The 27,589-nt window shown below is 36.4% G+C and overlaps 1 protein-coding gene across 1 annotated transcript in view; it reads left to right on the top strand.

Annotated features, from left to right (window-relative positions):
• Epha6 (EPH receptor A6) overlaps window positions 1-27,589 on the top strand; it is a 785,836-nt gene that overhangs the window by 735,151 nt on the left and 23,096 nt on the right. Inside the window, exon 15 of the mRNA XM_076868894.2 lies at window positions 21,313-21,462. Within this exon, the coding sequence (XP_076725009.1) occupies window positions 21,313-21,462 (150 nt within the window). The remainder of the gene's footprint in view (window positions 1-21,312; window positions 21,463-27,589) is intronic.

The raw sequence follows: 27,589 nt of genomic DNA, 5'->3' as shown, positions 1-27,589 counted from the left end.
TCATCCTATCAAGTCCCCTTTGTAGATGTGAGATGAGGGTGACACAACTCTCCAAGTAAATTCTCCAAAAATAATTCTTCACATCCCAGTCTCTTATGCCTCAGTGATCTGGAAATGGAGACACAGATCACAAAAACAGTTGTTTGTTCTTTGGTTTTTTACATTCCCTTTTCAAGCTGTGGGATAATGTAACTAGGACAGGTTTGTAACATAGGCTATTTCCTAGGTATTATGTGTTCCACCTTTCCTCCTTGGCCTTTTGGGGTTGCAGCCAAAATTGAGACAAGAAAGAATCCAATTTTAGCATCCTTTTAGAAAAATAGAGGCTATTTTTCTCTAACCTAAAAGGCAAGGATACTAGGGTGTGTGGTTTCTAGGAATGAGTGGGTATGCATGCCTCTTTGTCAGTAGTAAAAACCTTAAAAGATGGATGTGTCACAGACTTCAAGAAATGTTTTAGGGTCATGAAAGGAGTTTTTACTTGAGCTGATTTATATGTGCAATTTCAATAGGGTGCCTGTTCTAGAGTGCTTCCAGGGATCCACTAGTTAGATCATGATGAAGTTGGCATCAACCTGTCAGTGTTCAATTTGGCTTGGAGGTGTGTTATCAATTTCCAGAGTCTCTAATATACTCTACTGCACCAACAGGATGGAGGGCAATCTGTGACCTACCAATCATTTTATGTCAGTCTACCACATAGGTTAGGGTGCTGCTGGCTCTCTTCCCCAAACTGCTTCCATTTAATACTTCTCAAGACTGTCCCCTACCTCCCCCAAGAGTCAAATGAGTATTCCCAGCTCTGTTATACGTGGTGGCTGGCCTTAGTTTAATTGTTATATGAAATGAAGTAAAATATTAATGAATTTGAAAGACAAAAGCAAAGCATTAAAATACCCAATGTATGTCTGTTTCATCCAACTATTTATTAATAAATAGTGTAAGAAGAAAAGAAATTAGTGGTAACTCAGGTTGTTCAAAATCTAATTCTTGACTTGAAGGTCTTTCATAAAACTGTGTTTTGCCACCTGCAAATTCCTCTTCTTCATGGGAAGTTTACCTCAACTTGTCTTTTGCCTCTAAATACTGAAGAAATTCTAGTACTTAGGAAAGTGAAACAATAAAATTCAAGGTACCAACACAGCAGAGTTAATGTGTAAAGCATTTGCATTTATAGAAATTTATATTTATATTTTATTAGGTTTTGACACAAGAAGAACAGCATTGTATAATGGAAAAAGTATGAATTTGAAGGCAAAGGTCTGCACCTAGATCTTGGATCTGGTCCTTGTCAGTCATGTTGCTCTGGTCAGTTTTTCGGCCGGTTCTGACCTTCATTTTCTTTGTCTGAAAGTGGTAACAACTGTTTTCATTTACCATAGGATCTGTGCCTTATTTATGTTTGTGTTCACAATTCTTAGCACAATGCCTGGCAATAAATGCTTCTGTTGAGTAAATAAGTCTGTGAGGAATTATTATTTTCTGTTTACAAATGAGTACAGTGAGGCTCAACAAGTTTAAGCAGTCTAGTGTCACAGAGCCAGCAAGGAAAATGCAATGGTGTGAGAAAAGATCAAATCCTAGAAATTGTGACAAATGTAGAGAGTGAAAAAGAGCTTGTAAGTGGCACAAGTAGGGTTCAGACAACAGTGTGACTGCACAGTATACTTAACTGCAGAGTATAGTAATAGGGAGTTACATCCAGATCCCCAAACAGGAACACATTGTGCAATTCTCAGGTCCAACACAGAAGTCAAAACTTATACTTGAGCAAAGATATGAGGCCTGGAAATATAAATTATGCTTAACAGAGTAGCCAAGAAATATATAGGAACCACATAAAAATTAATCATTTTGCCACTATTACCCTTATACCACAATTTTCTCTAATGCATGCTCATATAAGCATTTAACTACATATATTTTTCTGAACTTGGCTATGACTAGAATAAGTACCCTGAATTGTCAAGGGGTGGCAGAAATATTAATTCTAGCAACTGTCTTAATCTAGATTCCCTAGAAAATAGAGCGTCAGAATAAGATTTTAAATGATGCTGCTTTATTTTTGAGGTACAAAACCTAGGCAGCTTGATGGAAGGAAAGTGGAAATGTGAAGCAACGAAGAATGTGAGGCCATACCACAACATATTGGTGTGCCAGCAGCTTCTTCATATAGACCACAAAAAACAAACAAACAAACAAAACCTGGGAGATGTTTCTACTAACCTCTTCTAAGGAGGCTGGGTGGAAAACCACACTTTGAAACAATTCATAGAAAGGAGCAGGAAGGAAGGATGACCCTGTGCACTTTTGTGTCTCCTGTTTCCCACTAATAAGTGTTCCTGCACTATGAATTCGTTCCACTGTACTTCCAAGTTGAGTGACTCAACTGACCACATGGGATGCCAGATTTCACATTCTTTAATTTAGTCTATCATTCAAGTCCAGAAGTGGTGAAGTTATAAATTCTGAGATTATAATTAATGAATATGAATAAGTGAGGGTGGACCAAGCACTCCCAAGGCAAATACCTAGTTATCCCTTAGGGGTGAAGCATGGTCCAGGAGGCAGAGGAGGTTGATAGAAATTGACATAGCCCCTACTGTTTGTAGAACTTTTGAAATCAAACTCTTTAAGTCAGTTGAACAAAATATCTAAAGCCCACTAAGAAAGAACCACCGCCTTTAAAGTATAATAGCATCTAGGGTACAAGGTATGAAGAAATAAGAAATAAATACACATATACAAATATTACATATATTCTTATATATGTATATCATTATATGCACATGAATGTAATTCCCTTCATTATTATAAAATATTCAGCCTTGTGTATTATAATCCAGTCATATCCAGTAAATTCAGAAATATAATTCTGAAAAGATGTGTTTTGTTAGAGTGTTCCATTGGTGGTATACCAGGGCAGGTCAGGCATGACACAACAGAGAAAGGAGTAGAAAAGGCATTAGAAAGGAGTGAAACAGTAGCAACCCTACAAGGCCACGTCACAAGCCAAAGACCATGCAGCAAATGGGTGTCAGAGAGTAAAGAAGTTTCCCTGTTGGTGGGCAGGGCATAGTGTCCAGAACATCCAGCGGGAGGTCATGAGTGGTAAGTAGCCCAGACAGGAAAACACTTTCTGTAATATATGTAGTCCATGAAGTTTTAGGGTCAAGGATTCCAGTATAGGTTTATTCCAATGATACCTCTAAAATGGATAGACGTAGGACAAGTATTCAGACATGAGAACAGGGATTAATTTCAATCTAGCAGAAGCTAATGACAAAAAGGACACCCATATGGCTCATTCCATTTTGATTCTCACAGATTCAGAGCTTCCTGAGGATAGTAGGGGCCCCAAAGCCCAAGAAAGAGCTTACTTAGTACGCAAGTAATGGCCTGCATCCATCTTGGAAAGATCAGGGGCAGGGAGTCAGAGTAAAAGGCCAAACAAGTCATTTAATTACTAATGTCCTTCAATTAGAGAACATTAACAGTTATATCCTTTCAGAAAAAAATGTATTAAGTACTATTACATTTGATATATAGTACATATTTTTGATGAACAATAAATTTTAAAATTATACAACTTTCTGCAAATTTTAACATATTTCTCTTTATCATATATTTAAAACTTCATTTTAAATATTAACATTTACTCTCCTATTTGTCTCAATCTGACAATGATATACCTACCTTCTTGACTACGGTACAGATAACTTATTATCTGACATTCAGAGTCACCTCCGGTCCCTTCTATCTTCCTTTCCATCCCGCATCAGGTATAGTGCCATCAATTTCTTAATACATAGGTGAGAGGAATGATGTATCATAAGATACATAGCCTTTTCCCCATATTTATGAATTGAAAGGCAAGTTAATAATGTCAGGTATCTACAATCCTAATTCAGTGTTCTTAACTGGCAGGAGTATCTTGCTCTGACAGCCTGACCCTTATATCCCAATTAAGTACACAAACAGACCTGAATCTTTTTCCCCCAGTTGTACTGTCAGGGCTGGTATAACTTGACTGTCATATAAAGTTCTCTAATTCAGCCTGCCAAGAAAATATGATTGTAGTACAGATTTTAACATTCAGAAATATTCACTCCCCTTTCACTTACATGGATTTTGAGGGTCAAAGCTATGCATTTTTATTAGATTTTTTATTATCTTTCAACCTTTGTGAAGATCAATGTATTAGAAAAGAGAAAAAAAACTTTTTTCTCCTGTAATATGAAAGTGATTTGATATAAGGGAAATACTGATGAGGATTTTTATTACTTATTGGTAGTTACCAGTTGACAAAATGAGAAAGTTTTATGTAAGAAATGAATGCAGGGTTTAAACTCCATATTACTTTTGAAAACCAAGCATCTGGTCAAAATAAATGAGAATATAGAATAGGAATAAGATTGTAGAGTTTTGCATTTTCTTTAAAACATGATGCTCCCAAAAAGAGCTGCAGCAAAAAAAAATAAATAAATAAATGCTAAAACTCTGATTTATGAATCTAAGCACAGGAAGAAACTTTTAGAGTAGATTTTTTCTGTTATTTTATAAATGTAATATTCTTATTATGGTGCCTAATGTTGATTAATTTTTAGCCTTTTCCTGCTATCTAATGGTACGGGAAACTACTCACTATTTCCCTAATCTTTGTCATCCCAACAGTTTATTTTAGGAGGTAGCATGCAGGTTCTTCTGGCTTTGATCTTCATGTGTTGATTAAATCACATTTTTTTGTTTTTTTATGGGGTAGATTATAAATTATAATCATTTAGTAAAGTGAATATTAAAGTACCTTGGGCTTTCTCTTAAAACAAAGTCCTAAGTTTTAAAAACTCAAGTTTAACAAAGGTAGGCTATTCTCCCTCTTGTTACCATAAACAATATGTACACCCACTGTTCTAAACGTAAGATGTCTCTCTTTCCTTCAATTATAAAAGTTAATCTTTCTTTTCTAAGAGACACTTGGGGAAGGGAGGGTGTGATTATTTTAGGGCTCATGAGAGAAAGATTGACAGTACTGGCTGAAGTCAGGCAGAAGCAGTCAGCCCTCAGGAAGTGTTTCTGACAGCCAGGCTAATGCACTACAGTGCTGACATGAAGCTTCCTCTAGATTCTAGAAAGAAGCTGTTTGGGAAGAACCTGTCAATAATGTAAAACCAGGCCAATGGTTCTGCTTGTGGACTGCTATAAATGCCTGTCCAAGACTAATTGGAGATGACCAAGCTCATATTTTGAATGAAAAATACGAGCATAGCCACCCTCAAATGAAAGAGGCTTTCCGGAAAATCGTGATGTTATTAGTTTAAATAGAGTATTGGGCTTAACATCTCAGGTATTTTTCTACAAGTAGATTTTTTTTTCTCCTCCTGAATTCTCAAGGTTCTGCTTTAAGTTCAGTTTTGTTTACCAGAAAGATATGAGAACAAGTTTAATGCTGTGAAAGATGTTTATTTAGTGCAATAATATGACAAGCAGAACTGAATACATAGCAACTGACACATCATGTAAAGCTTTCCAGTCAACACTGGCTGTAGAATCATCATTGAAATAAAAAAGCAAAACAAAATATAAAAATCAGTCTGAATTGTAGGGATGAAAACCACCACATCAAAAAACACAATCAAGTAAATTATCTTGATTTGTACTTAAATAACTGATGAAGCTTATGGTGACTCTAAGTGCCATTTTTGATTCCTTGAATTGCTTCAGCAACTAGACCTAGGGTCTGTTTCTTTGTAGTATAACATTGAGCCATGTGAAGTCCTTTTCCCTGAGCAAATTTATAGTCTTGGGGGGAAAATAAAAATTGGCCTTATAGAATTTCATAAATGGAAAATGGAAAGACAACATTTCTGAGGGAATTTTCTTTCTTATACCCAGAAGATACAGGTATGTGAGAAAGCAAGTTGGACATTTGTCCTTCTTCCATTTCAGGTAAAATATTTGAAGTAAAAATTTAATTTAGACTAATTTATATGAAAACCATTATGAATTAAGTAGAAAAGGGTAGATTGTTTTTTAAACATGACATTATTCATTTTAAATATTCATAGGAAATCTTTCCACTCAAATTAGCAGTTCCTTAGATAATGTGTGGATGAATTTTATATGTCATATTTGACTGACCTAAGGAATGCCTAGATAAATGGTAAAACATTATTTCTTGGTGTGGTTATGAGTCTGTTTTCAGAATAGATTAGAATTTACATCAGTAGACTCTAAGAGATGAAACCATTCTTGCCAAAGTGGGTGGGCATCATCTAATCCATTGAAGGTCTGGATAGAACAAAAAGGTGGAGGAAGGATGAATTATCTCTTTTGGATCTGGCTCATTCATCATCTCCTGTCCTGTCTTTAGTCATTAGGAATACTGGTTCTCGGGCCTTCAGACTCCAGGATTAGCACCAGAATCCCCCTAAACCCCATCTTCCCACTCCTGTTCTCAGGGCTGCAGCTTTGCACTGGAGTTAGTTATACCTTGGGCTCTACTGGTTCTCAGACCTCTGGACTCAAACCAAATAACATCACTGGCCTTCCTGATTCTTTATCCCGCTGATGGTATATCATGCAACTTCTCAGCCTCCATAATCACATGAGCCCTTTCCCCGAGTGTGTGTGTGTGTGTGTGTGTGTGTGTGTGTGTATGTTTTCTATTGGTTCTTTTTGTCTGGAGAACCCTTACTCATTCAGAGGATTTTTTTCTAATACATACACTTTAAGAACATGTAAGTGATGCTTCTACGATGTGTGATGGTTTTGAAAATGAGAATTTTCCAAAATTAATGTTTGACTATTCCCCCTTCAACTTTTGTTTACATAATTGATTTGGACTCTCTATTTAGATGGTGTTGAGTAAATGTCATCCCATCTTTCTCTGTAATATAGACAATATCTCATCAGAGGAATCGAAACACATCTTTAATGTATGAAGATTTGCTATTATATGTGACTATTGTAGAATTACAAACTAACGTAACTTACTTCTTAGACAATTCGTCCTGCTTCTACTCTATTTCCCCCTCCCCATCTGTAATCTAGTAAAACCAAAGTAATGTAAAAACATCACAAAACACAAAAGCATGATTTTATTATCCCTGTGCATGAAACTTTTCAATAGCCTTCCATTGGCCCAAGATGAGGTTTAAATCATTTAAGTGACTTAAGAAGCCCTTCTTTAGAATCTGAGGCCTCATCTCTTCAGCACCCTAACTCACCCTCTCCAGTTTGTTGTACTTATCTTCCTCCATACTTCTAAATCCGTTATGCTTTCTCTTCTCTAGCTGGACTGGTCTCCCCACCTTCCTTCTCCAATCCCTTTATCTCCCACAGTTCTTTCATCATCTAGCTCCAGTCTTACATAAAATCCCAGCCTAGTCTCATTGTCTCTTGGAAGCCTTCCCTGATTCTTCACTTAGCATGGTACCTATCACATTTCATGGCATCATTTAGAATGTTTATTACCCACTAGATGATTAGCACTGTTTTTATTTTATGCTACATATTCAATATTCATTTAACTAGTATTAATTGAGCACCTTTTATGCTCAGGCTCATTTGCAAACAGTGAGAAAACACAAGGAACCAAGCAAAGTCTCTGCCTCAGGAGAGTTATAGTTTTTTTCACACAAGGAGTTACTTGTCAGCACAAACAGAGTAAAAGGAAACAGAAGAAGATGAAGATAAAAGATCAAGAAGTATATAAAGTAAAATTAAGAGTCAAGAGACACTCAAAGCAAAGAGGAAAACGAGTCTTAGAAGCACAGATTGATCTTTTAAAAGATCCCACACCATGACTGGATAAGGCCTCTTTTATTTAAAACTGTTCTTTTTGGCTAATGATATAATTTGAAAATGATAAAAATTGCTTCTTGCTTTATTCTACTTGCAGCCAAGTACATCCAGATCCTGTCATGTCCTGCCATTCAGCACTCCAGCAATGTCCTTCAGAGCCATCTGCTGTCCACAAGAACAAGGCTTCAGAAACCAAATGATACACTTAAACCTCATCAAAACAAGCTGGAAAGTTTGTTTTTCAAAGGATTTCTTTTCTAAAATGTATTCATTGGAAAAATATGCTATCAGAGAGTGAATACATTATGCAAGTAAAATTAGACCTTTCAACCTATTGGTATGATGCATGATTGCCCACACTTATTGCAGGTGATTCTACCAGAATTAAACTGATTTTATTTTTTATTAGGTCTTTGATGCAAAAGGTCAAAAGAAAAGTTTAGGATCCTTGTCATCCTTTTATACTATTTTAAAAAATAAGAACTTATTTACATCACTTTTTAAACACAGGATACAAATCTTTAAGCCACACACACAAAAAAGAACAAAAACAATCATGCCAAATGGTGTATAATTTTTCACATAGAAATAGTGACAGATGCAACCCAAATTGTAAGATTGAGTTTTCTAGGAACACATAACAAGTGACAACAGTGAAATCCCATGCCTTTATGCCTACCATTCAAACCAAGGTGCTGTTGTCTCAGATTTCAAACTACTGATTTCCTACTTGAACTCTAAGCAGCAACAATTTTAGAAAACTTGAAATTCCCTGGACATTACATGCTGTTCCACTCCTCTGTGCCTTTAAACTTGCTCTTTTTCTCTGAAGGGATGCCCTGACCTTTTGGTCTTCATAGTTAAACTCCTGCTTTTTTCCCCAATTCTTCCTAAATACCGATTGAAGTGTGAAGCCCTTCTTCCTCTCCCTACCAGCCATTCCAAAAGCTGATCTTTGATCTTTTTCTTTTCTCCCATGTGAATTTGTTACCAACTTCTGTGAAAGTCTTTACCCTCTGTACTGCTATTATTTGTTTACATCTATGCCCCTCCTGTTAAAATGTGATTTCTCTGAGGACAAGGAGCACTTCAGCACCTGGCATGGAAGATATGTCTGAAAACAGTTTGATCAAAGAAAGATTAAGAGAATGAATGAGAATAAATGCCATGAGTGGCCCTAAACGTCTCTCTGGTAACATCCTTTATGAACTAAAAATGTAGATAAAGAAATTCCCCCTTTCTTATTTCCTTATCATCAACTAAGTTCATAAAGATGATTCAGAAGGAACTAAAAAGTAAAATTTGAATTCCACTTATACAATATGAGCCTGAAATTGTGTTTTCCCTTTTACATCATTTGCCTAACATCCCATTCTGTTATCTCCTTAGTAAATAATCAGTGAGTTTCCATTATAATCATAACAACATACTAAATACTGTAAAGATTATAAAGAGGAATAAAAGATCTTCTAGAGCCAGGAATAGTGATGTGCACACCTGTAGTCTCAGCCACTTGGGAGACTGAGGCAGAGGATCACAAGTTCAAGACCAGCCTTGGTAACTTAGCAAGACTGTATTTCAAAATAAAAATTTAAAAGGCTGCAAATGTAGCTCAGCAGTAGAGCACTCCTGTTTATCCCTAGTACCACACAAACACACACACACACACACACACACACACACACATACACATCAAAAAAAAAAAAGACCTTTCAGTATTTTTATAACTTTTCATGGGAGACATTACAGTAGGTCCCCCCCCAAGCTATTCTAAAGGGATATGTTCCAGATTCCAAGTGTATGCCTGAAACCATGGATAGCACCAAACCCTATGTATATAATATATTGTATATTATATACATATACATATATACATATATATGTATTTCCCATACATAAATACCTATGATGACGTTTTATTTATAAATTAGGTGCAGTAAGAGATTAACAACAACAATAATAAAATAATCACAACAATATACTATAATAAAAGTTCTATGAATATATTCTTGCTCTCATAATAATCTTATTGAATCATATTTGCCCTTCTTGTGATGATATAACAGTGCCTACATGCTGAGAGGAAGTGCAGTAAGTAATATATACATTGTAATACAGCATTGGAGCAATTATTAAGTAAAAGATTATAACCACAGCAGACTGCAACAGCTGATCTGATGATCAGGTTGGCTGCTAAGTGATTAATAGGTGAGTATCTATACATTGGGAAAATGCTGGACAAAGAGATTACTTATTCCCAGGGCAGTAAGCAGCAGGACAGCACAAGATTTCAGTGTGCTACCCAGAGTGACATGCATTTTTTTTTTTTAATAGGATGCTGCCTAGGCTAAACTAGTCCTCTGGCTATTCACAGGTATGATCCAACTATTGATCAGCATGTGCAACCTAGTGGTCCTCTGCTCTCAGATCATCATCATATTGGTGCCAAACTCAGTGTAGACAGCATAGCATACTATAGGCTCAACCTCTGGACTCAAGTGATCCTTCTGCCTCAGCCTCTGAAACCTGGGATAACAGGCACACCACTATGCCTGAGTCAGCCTGCAATTTAAAATTTGTGAGGTTTTTTTTTTTTTTCCCCCTGGGGTCGTTTAATATCTTTGGACCATGGGTAGTTGAAACTATGGAAAGTAAAATCACGGATTGGGGAGATGGGGGATTATACAGCCACACTTTAAAAACCTATAAGATATACAATTCTAACTGCCTAATGAGGGAGGCAGGTGGGTGCTACAGGCAGATGTAAGAGGAGAAATCATTTGGGTCATGAAAAAAGATTAGGATACAAAGGACTGGTAGGCTTTCAGTAGAAGATAAGTTGAGAAGACATTCAGTATTAGAATAAACAAGTGTGTAAATTTCTCAACTATGAACCTGAATATAAGAAAATGGTGTTCCATATTTTAATCAGTTTAACCCCAATTTTAAAACTTATTCAAAATACTAATATTTTAATAATTCTCTCAGTCAAAAATCTACCTATAAAATAGACTCATCTGTATGGTACATTGTTTTATATTTCCAGCTCCAAATACTTCTAGATTTTTTTTTTAATTTCTTACCCACCTGTGGGTGTGAGCCTCAGCCTGTCCTTCCCACAGAGTAACGCTGCCTGGGTTTTTCAGGAGGCTGCACCCTCTCTGTTCAGTAGTCATCCCTCTGAGTAGCTGGTCCCAAACAGACTGCCTGTAAAGATGCCATCATGTCATCTTGTCTCTCCTCTTTGGATTACACCCAGAGCTAGCCTTCCTGACAAAGGGTAATATGAGGTCACATTTCCACTCTGAACTGATGTGTCACAACACTACATGTGGCAAAAGAAGACCTGCTTCTCAGATGTGTTCAAAGCACTGTGGATCTGTCGGGAACAGGCTGATTTAATGTATACAGTGCCTGTAGGCATGACAATGAGCATAGCAATGATGCAGGAAGCAACTGAGCTTGGCTCTAATCCTTCTGTTTCCTCAGAGAGGTGAAGCTTGTTCTTTCTGTTTTAACTCAGTGAGGTATTATGTTTGTTAACAAATCATGAAATATAAATTAAAAGATCACATAGTCTGATTGCCTCACCTTATAGAAATACCTATACGTTGCCCACAATCACACAACAAATTGGTGAAAAAAGGATGAAAAGACAGCTTCACGATTGCTTTCTTTCTTTATATTGTGTACTGTTTCTCCAAATTAAGCACCCTAGGATTTATGAGATTAATCCACTTTGTACCTCCAAGTCCTATATACTTTCTTCATCATCTTTGAATATTTGCTTTCAAACAAGGTTTTAAATAATACTGGTATAAATTTAGGTACGCTTCACTTTTTACAATTTATTTTCCTAATGACAGGATCTAGATGTTTTCTCAACATAAGTAGCATCCAACCATGAAGATAGGTGGTATATTAGGGTTCTTCAGAGAAACAGAACCAGTAGAATACGCATAGTTATGTGCGGGAACTTACAAGGGCTATGGGTTCATACAATTATGGAGGTTAAGGAGTCCCACAGTTTGCCATTTGCAAGCTAGAGGAACCAGAAAAGCTGATGGTGTGATCTAGTTCAAATCCAAAGGCATGGTGGCCATTGTGCTGGTATGGGGCACAGGGGAAGTCCCCAACTCTGAAGACCCAAGAATCCAAAGTTGTATTGTCCAATGACAAGAGAAGTTAGACCTCCCAGTTTCAAAAGAGAGGGAGCAAAGTTTCTTTTTGTTCTGTCCAGGAACTTAAAGGATTTTGATGATGCCCTAATTGAAGTGGTAATTTCTTCCTACAAAGACACACTCGGAACCACCTTCAGAAGTAATGTTTCACGATCTTTGTGGGTATTCCTTAACACAATCAAGTTACACATAAAATTAATCGTCATATATGGTACGGGTTTTAATCACTGCTTTTTATTAGGATTATTTTCATAGTATAACCTCTCGTAAGAAAGGGAGCTATTCACTCTTTGTGTTGTTTATCAGTTTGAGGCCACTGAGATAAAAATTCTTTGTAAACTCTCAAGTGTTATACAGATGGAGAATTATAGTATCACTAAAGATTTTAAGGTATGAAATACTAACAGTAGCAAATGAACCATAAGAGTTAATCCCTCACTCTCCTAAGTTGTGGGGTAAATTTTTTAAAAATTACTTCAGTGCTAATTTCCATAGGTTTTTGTCATATACATTATAGATGAGAAGCTTTAAAAAGCTTCATTCGAATATGCCAAGGAGAGAAGGCTAGGCTAGCTAGTCTTCTGTAAAAACAGACAAAAACAGAAAGAGACTAACTTGATAGAGATGCTAGGGAAGAGTGCTGCTCTTCTCTGGTATCCAGAAAAGAGTGGGAACAGTATTTTTAATTCTATTATTGTCAGCTATTCCTGTGGGATTTTACCATAGAGTATATTTTCAGAGCTGCAATGAATGACAGGTTATTTTGAAAAACTTGCCTGTACTGTCAGCCATGTTTAAGTTATCTACACCCAGATACAATGGAAATGCTCATAATAATATATATGTTTAATTCTCCCATATTACAGTAGCATTGTGTCCCACATTATCTCCCTTCTAGGATGGAATAGAAAATGTAATTTAGCAGATGTCGCCCAGAATGGTGTTATTCGTTGAATGATGTAGCACCTATGTTCTCAATGAAAGAGAATACTTAGAAATAGATGGTGATAAATTATTTTCCAGAACAATTTAGGAGGAAGCAAGTGAAAAGAATCCTGATTCTTGGGACTCTGAATAACATGATAAGCACTGTTTTATTATGGGAACAAAAAAATTTGCATTCCCTGAGCTGCTTATACATTTAGACAAGGAATTAAAATGTAATATAGTTCCCGGCATATCGTGTGAGAAGAGAATGATAGAACCTTTCTGTAGAGTTAAAAACTTTTTTAACAAGTGGAAAACAAAACTGGTAATTTAGCTATTCATGTTTATTTGAAATGATTTCTCATCTGTCCCTATTCTTTTTGAAAATTACATTCTAAAATAAATTTCAACTGTAGATAATTGTTTATTTCATAATCAGAACAGGGAGGCTGAGGTGGAGTCAGAGTAGGGGGAGGAGCCTGACAGCAAAGCCTACAGGGCCAGAAGGATAATGGAAATAGGTCAAGTGTACCTGATGAGCATCTTAGCGAGAGGGTGGAGTGATGGAGCTCTAGAGAGCTCTGTCGACAGTCACGTAGATTCACTTGAAAAACAACAGCAGCAACAATGACCACTTGGGCATGATGAAATTAGCTGCAAACCTATTTCAGGCCAAGGCCAAACAGTTGATAAAACTCTGAGTTCATAAAATCCAGTACTCTGAGACCTCAGGGAACACATTTGCTAAGGTTCTAGGCACCGGAAGTTAAAGCCTCAGACAAGGGACACCGTCAAGAAGTCTTTGTCATATAAAAAATTATGAAAAAAAGGCTAGTCTCACTTTTTTTGTGTGTAACAATGCTATTTACCATAGATTTCTATAGTATTTATTTTCTTATAAAATTATTGTCTTAGTCTGTTTTATGCTGCTATAACAGAATACTTAATACTGGATAATTTATTTAAAAAAATTATTTTTTATAGTTACAGAGACTGGGAAGTCAAAGGCCTGCACCTGGTGAAGGGCTTTCTGATGCTATGTTACCCTGTGACACAAGTGCAAGAGAAAAAGACAATGTGTGTGCAGGCGCAAGTGAGAAAGAGAGAAGGGAAGGGAACTGAACCAAACTCATTCTTTTATGAGGGACCCACTTCTGTGCTGATAGCATTAATATATGCAAGAGGGAAGAACCTTTATGACCTAATCACAGGTTAAACTGTCTCTCCAGCCCATGAATTCCAGAGGACATATTCAAACCGTAGCAGTAATTAAGAACCAATGACTTTTGAAAACTAAAAATCAATCTAGTCGTGGTGTAATCCCACGCCTGTAATCCCAGCAGCTCAGGAGGCTGAGGCAGGAGGATTGCAAGTTCAAAGCCAGCCTCAGCAAAAGCGAGGTGCTAAGCAAATTCTTAAGACCCTGCCTATAAATAAAATATAGGGCTGGGGATGTGGCTCAGCGGTTGAGTGCCCCTAAATTCAATCCCCAGTACTCAAACAACAACAACAAACAAGTCAATCTAGTAGACAAACAGTGGAATAGTGGTTACTCGAGACTGGAAAGGCTGGGTGTAATGGAAAGAAAGTTAAATGAGAGGTACCAAAACACAGAGGAGGTTAATTCTAGTTTTCCACAGCACAGTAGGGTAACTGTTGGTTAAAGCAATCTATGACATATTTCAAAATTATTACAAGAGTAAGAAATTCCTAGCACATAAAAATTATTAACATTTGAAGAGATGGAAGTGCTTACTTCCTTGATTATTATACATTGTCTATATGTATCAAATCATCACAATGTATCCCATAAAATGTGCAAATATTATGTCTCAATAAAAAGAGCAAATGATATATTTTTGAATACTATGTTTTTAAAAAGGGTCTTTCGTTTAGATAAGAGAATCCTAGTCTGGTATCTGTGAATTCTGTAGTACAGATGCAGAATCATTGTCCATATACCCCTGGGTACGTGACAGTGTCTGAGCATAGTTTGAAGGAATTTGGTTAATGCCTTGTCCAATGTGCCACAGTCTCATGTTTATTTAAAATGATTCATAGAGAAGAAAAATGCCTAAGAAAGACAAGCCCAGGCAATCATTTTCAAGAAGGTCATGCCGTAAGGCGGAAGTCTGGCCTGCCAACATTCAACCATGATGATGATCTTTGATGACAGAATTACACCTGTGAAATATTAAGATGCATATGATATGACCTCAATCTTGGAAGGGCACTTACAGAATAATGCAGGAATATAGGCATAGGACCAAGCTTATGGGACCAAGACACATAGATTTCCTTGAACTGGGCAAGACAAGGTCTAAATTACTAAAACTGGGTCAGATCCTGTCCATCAGTACAATTGAGTTGGTGCCTAAGACCCCTAAACCCTTGTCTGACTGCCAGGCAGAGAGATGCATGCCCCTGTAATCCCAATGGCTCAGAAAATGAGTTAGGAAGATTGTAAGTTCAAAGCAGCCTCAGCAAAAGTGAGGTGTTAAGCAACTCAGTGAGACCCTGTCTCTAGATTTTAAAAAAATACAAAATAAGGCTGGGGATGTGGCTCAGTGGTTGATTGCCCTGAATTCAAGGCCCTGTACCAGCCCTACCTAAAAAATAAGTTTTATCTGAGAAAGAAGATCACCCTGGAGCCTGGCACTCTAGAGTGGTTTCAGTGACTCCAAATGAGAAATGTGGGATACTGATCTGAACTAGAATCTAAGCAGGTCCAAAATAGACAAGGTATAAATGCACAAACTAAGGAAACTGCATTTACTAAATTCCTGCTATCTAGTAGCAGCTAAGAGGAATCTTATGTATACTTTTTTAGTTAATCCATTTAATAAATATAATCTAGAAGTAAAAATATGTGAACTGTCTCCTTTGTGACTACAAATGGATTCCATCATTAGTCCTCCATTATTCTTTCCAGTGAAGACATACCATCCCCATAATTTAGAAAAGAATAAAACTTCATATAACACCAGAATCACCCTAGATTAGCAAACCACAATGAAAGTGGGGTGTACATACCTCTCTGAGAAGGGGTAGGGAAATAGTTTAAAAAGGCATGCACAGAGGTTCTGGGAATGTAGCTCAGTGGTACAGAACCTGCTTAGCATGTTTGCTTCTATATGGAATCTCCCTGTGTCTGATGCCAGCATCACAAAAAGAGAGTAAAAAAAATAAAAAGACATGCACAATCCTAGTGAGGGGTTTCAGTATAACTAGTGGGATTTTTGAGATTTTTCTGTAATTTGCTATGATTTCCTGGGGCACCACAGTGAATTAAGGTAGTCTGGAGGATGTTGACCCCTCTGCCAGTGCTCACAAAATCAGACCACGTCTGCCACACAGAAAATCCCATTGACAAGAAAGTCAAATTTAAGGTAATCCTTCAGTAATCATATTAGTATTATCTTCTGACATTCATAAGTCTTCATATGATTTCTCCAAATAACCGGTGGTTATCCATTAAGAGTTAAAAAGCAAAAAGAACAAAAAATCCGTGTTTTGGTGTCATACCATCCTAAGATCTTACTTGTCCACACTGTTACCTTTTTAAACAAGAAATATAAAGTTACTTTACCTCTTACTTGCCATCTAGAATTATTACTGTGACCTTTGAATTTGGGCCTAGGATGTGGCCCAAGAATGTACTTGTCCCCTCTTTTGTCTGCCATGAGCCTGTCTGCTCACACAGTCTTGGTACCAGTGCTTTTGATCTATCTTATTACAATCTGTTGGAAGCTGAGAGACCATGCGCAAATGTTTAAAAATAAAAATCATTATGGCTTACTATTTAATAACCATTAATTCAAATCCCCTCATTTTGCATATCTGAAATGTAAGTCAGAGGGTTAAGACTTGCTCAGGGTCACATGATGAATTATAGTAGAGTTGCATCTCACTTGGAATTTGAAGTTCATAAAAAATAATATTGTTTAGTCAAAATTGCCACTACAAATTCTTTAAATTATCCTTTAAGCATAATAGATACGTTTTCTGTGTCATAATTCTTATTCTCACTGAAGTTTGAATACCTCAGCTATCGATTGAGGACATAAGAAATGGAAAATCTGATGGCTATTTTTATTGTCTATTCAAACCATTTTCCTTTAAAGATAAACAATCAAATCCAATGAGTGTGAAATGGAGAGGGACTTTATGAAAGTGTTTGCTTCTATATGGAATCTCTCTTTGGGTCTCAGTATTTTGCCTCTATAACCTTACTGCATGTCAATTGACTGTCACTCCTCTGAAGATTAGAGGGTTAAATTCCAAAACTCAGAAGTTAAATAAACATAGGAGACAACTCCACACCGGAGCTTTAGTGTAGACAAGGATGTTATGTACAGGTATACAGAATTCCTGGTTCTTTCCTTAGTGCTTTTTCAGCTACCACCTGTGTATTAGATAACAAGCTCTGACTACGACTTGAAATGTGGGGGAAAATGTTTACTAGCAACAGTTTCAGTTGCAATCTAGTTTGCTTATTTCCTGCTTCTCCTTTTTTCCCTAAATGATGAAGCTTGCTACATAAAAAGGAATTATTAAATGAAAATGCTTTTGAGTTACATTCAGTCATTTTGATCAGCATCTTTGGGAACTTTTTATCTTTCATAAACATATGGTAAAGCAAGGAGTAATGTTCCAGTGATTGGGATTTCAAATCTAAAGTATTATTTGTTCATTTCTGAAACCTGAAACAAACACCTGGTGGTTAATGTTTTGAGGAAAAAATAAAAAGCACCTTAGTGCATTCCCTTTATAATTCAAGATCTGGGTGAAAACAGTAAGCAAGATTAAGCCACAAACATTTAAATTGTTCTATACTATTTTTTTAAATGAACTTGGCTTCTATTTCTCTACTGCAGGAAGTAGAGACCAGGCAAGAGTATTTAAATGCCTCTTTCTTGCTTTCTCATATTGCAATTAGAACTAAACTATATCTAACACATATCATCCCAGTGGGGGGAAAAATGATTTGAATGCTTCCTGACCTCTCTTACATATATGTTCAGAATTTTTCCATTCTGTGCATACTATCAGGTTCACTTTATAATGCATTTTTGTTATTTTGTATTGTGTTTTCTACCCTAAACTTTTACTCCTTTTTTTTTCAAATTTTAAGATTTTTTTTCTAGCTAACACTTTCACTTCAAGATAACACTTGTAATAGAATTTGAAATAAAGATGTACTGTTCAATTTACAGTAGTGTTAATTTTAACAAATACTTTGAAAAAAATGTTAGTGTTTGACTGTGGCAGAGTATTAATTAGTTTGCTGGTATTGCTATGAGAAAATACCACAGACTGGGTGACCTAAGCAAAAGAAATTTATTCCTCACAGTTCTGGAGGCTAGAGTCCAAGAACAAGGTGTCAGCAAGTTTGGCTCCTCCTGAGGACTCCCTTTTTGGCTCACAGATGGCTGGCTTTCTTCTCGAGGATGTCCTCATATGGCCTTTTCCCTGGGCCTGCATGCCTCTGGGGGCTCTTCATCTTCTTATTAGGATGCCACCAGTCATTTGGAGGACAGTCATACCCTTATGACTTCATTTAACCTTAATTACCCCTTTAACAATCCTGCCTTTAAATATAGCCACATTGGGGCTGAGAGCTTCAGCATATGAATTTTAGGGGAACACGGTTCAGTTCATGATAGGTAGTGATGCTATTTATCAAATGTTATGAACTAGCTTCCCCTTGAGGGTAAAATAAAATCTCATGAAGGAAAGTGATAAAGTTATCATTTATATGTGATATTGTCATTTGAAATATAAATGTGTGAATCACTAATATAAGCTGTGAGACATTATTTATAAAAATGAATGAGTAAATGACCATAAAATAACCATTAACTCTCTGTGTGTGTGTGTGTGTGTGTGTGTGTGTGTGTGTGTGTTGGGAGGGACTGTCTTAACTTACAAAGATTTTGCAAAGGAAACTCAGGCAGACTATAATTGTCATTCATCCAGGCAGATTAGCAGTTCCACATATTGTTTGCCAGAACAAAGAAAGATCCAGAGTCAGAAATGCTAGATGAGACTACTGCTCTGCTGTTGTAATGTCAAATCTACAGATACCGTCTTTATTCTCTGAATGCGTGGCTTCCAGACTTGAAACAAGCGTGAGTTTTATTCAATGTTCAGAGCCACAAAACTGAGTCACTTTAGTCCCAAACATACAAAAAGCAAAGAATGCTATAGTATTAATGCACAAATACAAGTTAGAGTACCTTTGTCCCTCAATCATAATCATAAAAATTATACCAGTTTTCTCAGAACACCACTTTATGTTCAGTTAATGGAACGTTAACACTGTTTCCATTTCTGATTTAGTGTCTTAGATTAGTATTCCTATATTTAACAGATAAAAATATAGGATATCCATTTAAATTAGAATTCTAGATAAATGATGAATATTTTTAGTATATACAGATCTCATTTAATATTTGGGTCACGCACAAAAACATTCTTCATGGGATATACTTATCCTTAAAAAAAAAATTGTTTTTTGTCCAAAACCCAGATTTAACTATTGGACCTGTATCTTCTCTGGCAACCCTACTTTAAAAGAATAAATCCTATCTCCTTCCACTTCCCTGCCCACCAGCTGCTATCACCAGTTTTGTAAATTTAATTTTCTGGTCTAATTTGGTACTACTTTTAACTTCTGCCCCAAAACATGAAAACTCCAGGCCTCAGGATTTCTTCCATTATGTTGTCAATGATATGTGGTAATAACTATCTGATTAAAACACTGAAGTTACTTGTGTCCAACTTTCCCCCCATGCTGAAGTATTGACTTCTGTAAATCAATGTCCCATAATTCTGTTTTGAAAGCACTGGTAGAACTTTAGGTTCCTAATAAGATAGTGAGGAATCTCTAAACCTCTCAATCTCTAATCTCTGAACTCTGTTTGCTCACTTTTAAAACCAGGGAAACCAGCTGAAGGTATTTCCCCCAAGGTTCTTTCTAACAATGTTATGGTTTGAGTCTTTGAAATGAGAGTTCCATTAATTCTCTAATTTGCCTTGTGAAACATAAATTGTTCCTATTTTGCGTGAATTCTTTTACTCTTCAAGTATGTACTGTTTAGATTACTAAATAAGTCATGATCAGATTATTATTCAGTTAATTAATTCAGCTTTAATCTAAATTCCTCAAGGGCCAGAAACACATTCTTCCTTTCTTTTCACCCTTACTACTTGAAACACCAGACTTTGCACACAGTGGGTGATCACCTGCTTTTATCATGAAAATGCTGATGTTGGAACAATCCCATTGTAGTGGGTTCTTAAGATGAAGATAATTTTGCCCTCAATGGAAGTCATCTCCACTATTTGAGAGCAGTCTGGGAGCCACTCCTTGTTCTCTAGCTCCATCTAGTGGCATCCCGGTTGCCTGCAGCTGCTCATCCTGACAATTCAGAGGGGCAGAGATTTTAAAGATTGTAAATCAAATGGATGAATTGTTTTATTCTTGTCATTACAGTATAAAGGGGTTTATAGAGTGTTTCAACAGATAAAATGTAATAAATGTTAATAAAAGTTAAGTATAACAGAATGGTGGGCTTTAATACTTGAACAGTGTAGATTGAATTCATGCCATTTAATCTCTTTAAATATGTTCAAATGTTAACTAGAACACTGAAGAAAGAAAATATAAAGTAACCTACAGTGTTCAAAAAATATTATTCTTCTCAGGTGCTCTGGTATAGAGTTAAAGAACATTTCTAAATAAACATAATAGCCAACGAAAAGAAAAGGAAATTAAATTTTGGTAAACATGGGGTTGATGCAGAATGTCACAGCTCTGTTTAACTACTTGTCTTCAATTAAATTAGAGCTTTATCATCATTATTATTTATAAATGCAATACAATGTTTAATGAATGTTCAATAAAATTTAGTTTTAATGTTCTATAATCTGGAACTCTCTTCAAGTGGCAAAATAGTGGGCTTAATTGTGTGAATCTAAGGTAAAAATAAATTTAACTAATGAATGAAATAAAATATTTCTGAAGTGTAACTTTTTCCCATTAAAACTGGGGTTTTTTTCTTTTTTTACCGAATAACTATTAAGGGAAAATATTTCTGTCATGTTAACACAGTTCTGGCTTTCTTTTTTAAATACTTTTTAGCTGTCAATGGACCTTTATTTTATTTACTTATACACAATGCTGAAAATCAAACCCAGTGCCTCACACATGCTAGGCAAGCACTCTACCACTGAGCCACAATCCCAGACCTCTGGATTTCTTTTTATTTTAATTTAAAACACTAATATTACTATAAAGTATTTAGATCTTTCTAACAAAAGACGTTTAATTGAAGCACCATTTTGTTTCTTATTTCACTTGTGGACCAGCTGAAAAAATCTTCACTTTGCTTTTCAGGGTGGGAAAATCCCTATAAGGTGGACGGCCCCAGAAGCTATTGCCTATAGAAAATTCTCCTCTGCAAGTGATGCATGGAGCTACGGCATCGTCATGTGGGAAGTCATGTCCTATGGAGAGAGACCTTACTGGGAAATGTCTAACCAAGATGTAAGTACATGGAGACTTCAGTCATTTTGTGAAAATAAACACTTAAGCCTTGGGGGAGAAATCCACCATTTATCCTTACACAGATTAGCCCTATCTTCCTGTGAGTTGCTCAGTGCCAGAGGCTGGGTTTGAGAAGTGAGGAGCCCTTTACCTTCAGCTGATTTTGGACCCTAGGGTCAGCTGATGGGCTTTGCCCTGTGAGTATCTTATCCATTTCTTAATCATTGTTCTAATGAAGTGAGACTGTGCTAATGAACTGGCCTTGACCTACAAGTAAAACAAAAGAAAGAATAATGTTTACTTTTCATTTTTTCCATAGAAAATTCAATGAACAACTGTCAAACGCACATAAATTTAGGCTAGCTACCACTTAGAAGAAAAAGAATGAATGCTTTCAATGCGTTATAGATATACCATCTAGTAAGGCTCTTTTGAGATAGATGATCATTTGTGCAATCTGTTCTAGGACCTGTCCATAGTGACAGGAACAGTGATCAGAAGATGTAGGTATCCCAACAATGCCAATAAGCTGACAATATGTCTCATTCCCCACTTCCTCATCTCAGAATTCAGGCTTTGACTACTCGTCTTCCTCAAAGCATCTGATGGTTCTGAGACAAGGGTGAAGGGAAATCACCTCTAATGTGATTTTGAATGTTCATATATGCAAAAAATGACTATGTAATCATAAATAATCCCTAAACCACACAGAATACAACTATTGCAATATCCTATTCCTTTTTTCAGTTAATCTCTCGAGCAACCCACCCAGACCTCCTCACCCCACACTTAGATTCTTCCTCCCTGACTTTCAAATTGTTCAAGTCTCTAAAGACTTAATCACAGAGAAAGTTTATGCTCTTCTAATGTGGGACACAGGCACATTGGGCTTTTGGTCAGCTGGGCAAAGCTAATGTTTCTCCCTGTCATGTAGAATTACTTTTGCAGCTGAGTCCTGCTTATTTCTGTGAGTGTATATGAACTCTGAGAGAATGCCAAGTTCAGAAACCCACACAGCAGCAAGTCTGAGGTCAAACACACTGCTCCTTCCTTGCTCTCCAAGTCACAACATCAAAACCGAAAGCCAGTGTGGCTGGGTGCTGCAGAATGTCTGACCTTACACACAAAGAGTACCATATACACCAACCTCTGCTCTACCCCTGAAACTTAGGCATTTTAGAGCCACATCATCTACCTAGAGCCTACTATTCTCCAGAGAATCTTATTTGAAGGACCTCATTGCTCTTCCCTGACACTGGACCTTATTGGGGGCAATTCCTGACCTCCTTTTTAGCTCTTCCTAATATTGAGTTCTAGGAGCAGAAATTTGTCCCTTCACTGCTGAAAAGAATTTACATTTTTTTGTTGTGGCTTTTATTTGTTTTTATTGTTAATATGTTTATTTTGATTTGTTAAGTATACTTAAGTAATAGACACCATGAATTCAGTCACTACTCTAAATCCAAGAGTCAACTTGTCCTGGTTTGATATGACTAAAATATGCCATTCAAGCAAATCCCTAGAATTAAGTCCCTTCTAGAAGAGTTATAGTCCTCACTGCATAGAAGCTGCTATACTTTAAGTACCTTCTTAACTAGTGCCCTACTTGGTTTTGTGTTAACCTGTTCCCTGACAGACATGCAATTTTTAAAATTGCCTCAATTACTATATATAGTAATATACCCATAGGAGTAAACAGTTCTTTGGCTTCCACAGATGACATGTAAATTTATTTGCACTTTATATACAAATACTGCTGTACCAATATATTCATTTAAAAACATTTATCAGGTGAGAACAAGTGTCAAACCTAGAAAGAACCATAAGGATTATTTTGTTCAATCCCATTGTTTCCTTGGTCATAAAACTAAAGCATAGATAAGTGACATGATTTTCCTAAAAATCTCTTATTAAGTGATTCCGTCTGTACACTCAGAAAATAATTCCAATAAACTTCTATAATAAGTTGTGACCAAGAAAAAGAGAAGAGGGAATAATTGTGTCTTTCATGGTGGTTTGGTGTAGGGTCCACGGTAGCTGCTCACATAGAAGTAGTGATTTCTTGCCCTTGTGAAATTTACATTTGAATGGGAGACAGATATACTATAAATAAAATTAAAAAACTAGGAACAAAATAAATAAGTAAAATATACAATATGTGACATGATAATCACTATTATGGAGATAAAAAGAAGAGGAAGATAAATGCTGAGAACTTCATTAAAATAAATTATGTATATTATAAAATATATTCATAAGTCATTCATGTTCAGAAAAGTCATAACTAGTCATTCTTTTTAGACATTCATAAATAGTTGTTTTATAATGGAAGAGACAAATAAATATAAAGAACACATACATGATGTGTCCTCTAATTTTTCTTACCTCCTCGGGTACATTGTAGTCACCAATTTAGTTACTGTGGCAATGGTTATGTGAACCATAATTCAACCACAAAATCACTTACCTTTTCAAAGTACCTCCATTTTGTGACCAATAAATACATTAAAGGGACTGGGTCAAAAGATTTTTTTAATGTCTCTTTTAACAATAACATGCTATGATTTTATAATCACTGAAAAAAAATCATTGTCACCCTTTTCTCAGCAAATGAATGATTTAAATTGCTCTTTCTTGAAGTTTAGGATTTTTCCGATCTCTTGTGCAGATGCCAAGAATTAGATAGGATTTCCAGAGTGGAGCAGGTACAAGTGAAAATGCCAGACCACAAGATAGATACTTTAGGAGAGCAGCTTCTGCAGGAAAAGGCTCCAATGTGCAGTTTGCAACATAGACCGCCCTGTAAGTGGCCTGCACTAGTATGGACTCTGCTGTCAGGCTCTCGCTGTCTGGATGTTGCCCAACAGTTTACCCAGCCATTCTGGCCATGGTCTTGATGATATGTGTCCATGATGACCATTTAGAGACTGATTTCGCCTATTAAGCCTTGTTTGGCCACAGAGACTCTATCTGGAACCGGAAAAGCTGTTGCAGCCAGGAAGAGACTCCTGACATTAAGCCCATTCTCATTCATTCAGGATTGCCAATGCCATGGCATAAAACTGATCTCTTCTTCCACTCAGAGCCTTGTTGCTTTTCCATGCCCAGGTAGGGTCTAAGTTAATGTATTTTCATTGTCTTGGTGTTGGTGATCAAACAATAAATACTCAAGCAAGAGAACGGGGGGGGGGGGGGGGGGAAGGCATGGGTGGGCTTTAGGGCAGGGAAATAAACCTGGAGGTCCTCAGATCAATACAAGACTAGAGCAAAGTAGAAAAAGCTAAGATCTTTTATGTATCTCGTGAGTATTTTTTGCAGCGATAGTAAAGAGAGTTGGAATTCTGTTTAGCTAAACATATTGAAAGTTAGCATATCTGTGACAGATCCTATAACCAGAATTTCAGTTTGGAAGCAAAAAATAGCTTAATCAAAAATTTCCCAGCTGCTCTCTCAAAATACTGGCTCTTCCGTATTTGTCCTGCATTCTTCATTCATTTGGTCAAAGTATATAGTCTTACGTTTGACTTAGTCCAGCCAAGATGCATTTTAAATAAGGAAAGTAATGAAATAGAAAATAAAATTTCAGCTATACATTTTTATTTTATTTTGGTGAATTTAGCAAAGCTTTGGGCACGGATCAAATAGAATGTCACCATGCTTTGTGATTTTAAAGTGAGTTTAAGAAATTTCAGATAGTGTTTATGAAATAGTTTCTTCATTCTGCAGACTGCAATGTATTTTGTTACAATGACCAATTCTGAGTTCTCAGAATCTGCATTAGTGAATAATATAATGAGTTTCCCAAAGGTCAGTGGTATTGTGTGGTAGGAAAAGGAAATGAGAAAAAGCAGAGTATGCAGAACACTAGTCCCTAAAAAATATAACAAAAAATAATAGTATATGTCATCTACTAAGCCACTGAGCAGATACTTCTTAAACATCTGCCACTCAATAAACCAGGTGTGCCTGTGGGACAGGATGGGGAGTGAGGAAACATAATCCACCATTGTGTTAAGTAAAATAAGACAGGCACAGAAAGACAAATTCTGAAATGTTCTCACACGTGAATGCTAAACAACTTGATTTCATAGAAGTAGAGAGTAGAACAGTAATGGTTACAGGAAGAGTAGGTAAGCAAGCGTAGAGGATGGTCCAATAATAATTCCATAGGAGGAATAAGTTCTAGCATTCTATATAGCACAGTAGGACACCTATAATCTATGAGAAATGACTATATGTTTATAATAATAAGAGCCAGAAGAGAGGATTTTGAAGGGTCCCTGCAAAGAAATGAATGGCAAAAGTTTATGGAAACAAAAGTGTTAATTACCCTGTTTGATCATTATACATTGTATATAAGTATGGAATTTTCACACTATACCCCATATATAAGTACAATTAAAAAAAAATCAAAGAGCGAGATGTGATGGCACATTCCTCTAACTCCAGCTACTCAAAAGTTTGAGACAAGAGGGTAGCAAGTTCCAGGCCAGCCTGGGCAACTTAGTAAGACCCTAACTCAAAAATTAAAAATAAAAACAACTGAGGATATAGCTCAGTGGTAGGGTACTTGCTTTGGAGTCAATCTTCAGTACTGGAAAAAAAAAAAAACGATAAAGTTTCAGGTAAGGAGATAAGGTTCTAGTATTTGTAAGTCTTACCCTCACCTCCAACTAGAGTGACACTTATCAAGAGTAGAGGCTTTGTTTTCTGTCTTAAAAAAAAAAATAGGAAGAATACTATGTGAATATAGCAGTTATTTCTTTAAATATATGCAAATAAAGCATGAAAATTATTATTCAACATTCTTTAGATTGTAAATAATAGGAACCTAACCTGAACTAACTTAAGCAAAAATAAGAAAAAAAAATTTCATCATGAAACTAAGATGATGTAGCACGCTGGGTCTAAGGGATCTTGCAGTACTTTTAACAGTTCCCTAGTTTCCTTGACCTCATTCTCTCCTATTGCTAAGTTCTTTGCTATTTTCCTTATGCTCTAGGACTCAGTATTCCAGTTTAACAATCCCAGAACAACAAGACCTCTCTGTACAAATTTATACGTACCAATCCCAGAGGAGACCCTGTCTGCAATAGACCCTTGCCAAACCCTCAACCAAAACTGTCAGGGAAACTGACGTTATGATTGTCCAGCTAGGTCTACATTCCTCTCTACATTCTGAGGTAGGGAGAATACTGTGACTGGCAACTTCCCCATAATCACATCAAATGAAGGAGGAATTCCCCAAGTGCTGCTAGAAGTATATTATTTTTTCCCTTTATTGGTATACATAGTCTTTTTTTCCTTTATCTATTTATTTATTTATTTTTGTCTGTGGATTAAGCCCAAGGGTGCTTTACTACTAAGCTACATCCCCAGCCCTTTTTATTTTTTATTTTTTATTTTGTTTATTCTATGTCACTAAGTTGCTGAGGCTGGCTTGCAATCCTCCTGCTTCATCCTCCTTAGTCACTGAGATTACAGACATGCACCACCACATCCAGCTGTATACATCATTTTTAAGAGCAACTTTATTACAAATATCAACTGGCACCAAAATAGTTACAGTGTTCATTACTAGATTCTAATGAGGCAGTAGGTTATACTGAAAAAAACAGTAGGGTTAGACTTCTTTCCATCTCAGAATCATTGACATTTTGGACCAGATAGTTCTTTGCTGTAGGTGTTGTCCTGTGCATTATAGGATAATTAGTAGGGTACCCAATCTCTACATGCCAGACTTCAGTAGCACTTCACCAGTTGTGGCAATCAAAAATGTCCTGAGATGTTGCCCTGGCAGCAATGAGAGACAAAACAACCCCTAGATCAGAGCTAGAAAGATCCAGGATCAAATGCCAGCTCCACAATTCATTGACCATGTAATTTTTGGCAAGTAGTTTAAAGTTTCTTTTTTTAATTTTTTTTTTTTAGTTGTAAATGGACACAACCCCTTTATTTCATTTACTTAAATCTATGTGTACTGAGGATTGAACCCAGTGCCTCACACAGGCCAGGTGAGCACTATACCACTGAACCACAACCCCAGCCCCAGTTTAAAGTTTCTGAAATACTCTTCACTGAGGTTCTAAATATCCAACTTCCAAATTCAAAAGAATAAATGGTAATG

This window comes from Callospermophilus lateralis, chromosome 10, assembly GCF_048772815.1.
Source record: "Callospermophilus lateralis isolate mCalLat2 chromosome 10, mCalLat2.hap1, whole genome shotgun sequence".
NCBI classification, from domain to species: Eukaryota; Metazoa; Chordata; class Mammalia; order Rodentia; family Sciuridae; genus Callospermophilus; species Callospermophilus lateralis.
The sequence above is the reverse complement of the archived record's forward strand: the minus strand, read 5'-3'. Positions and strand labels throughout refer to the sequence as shown.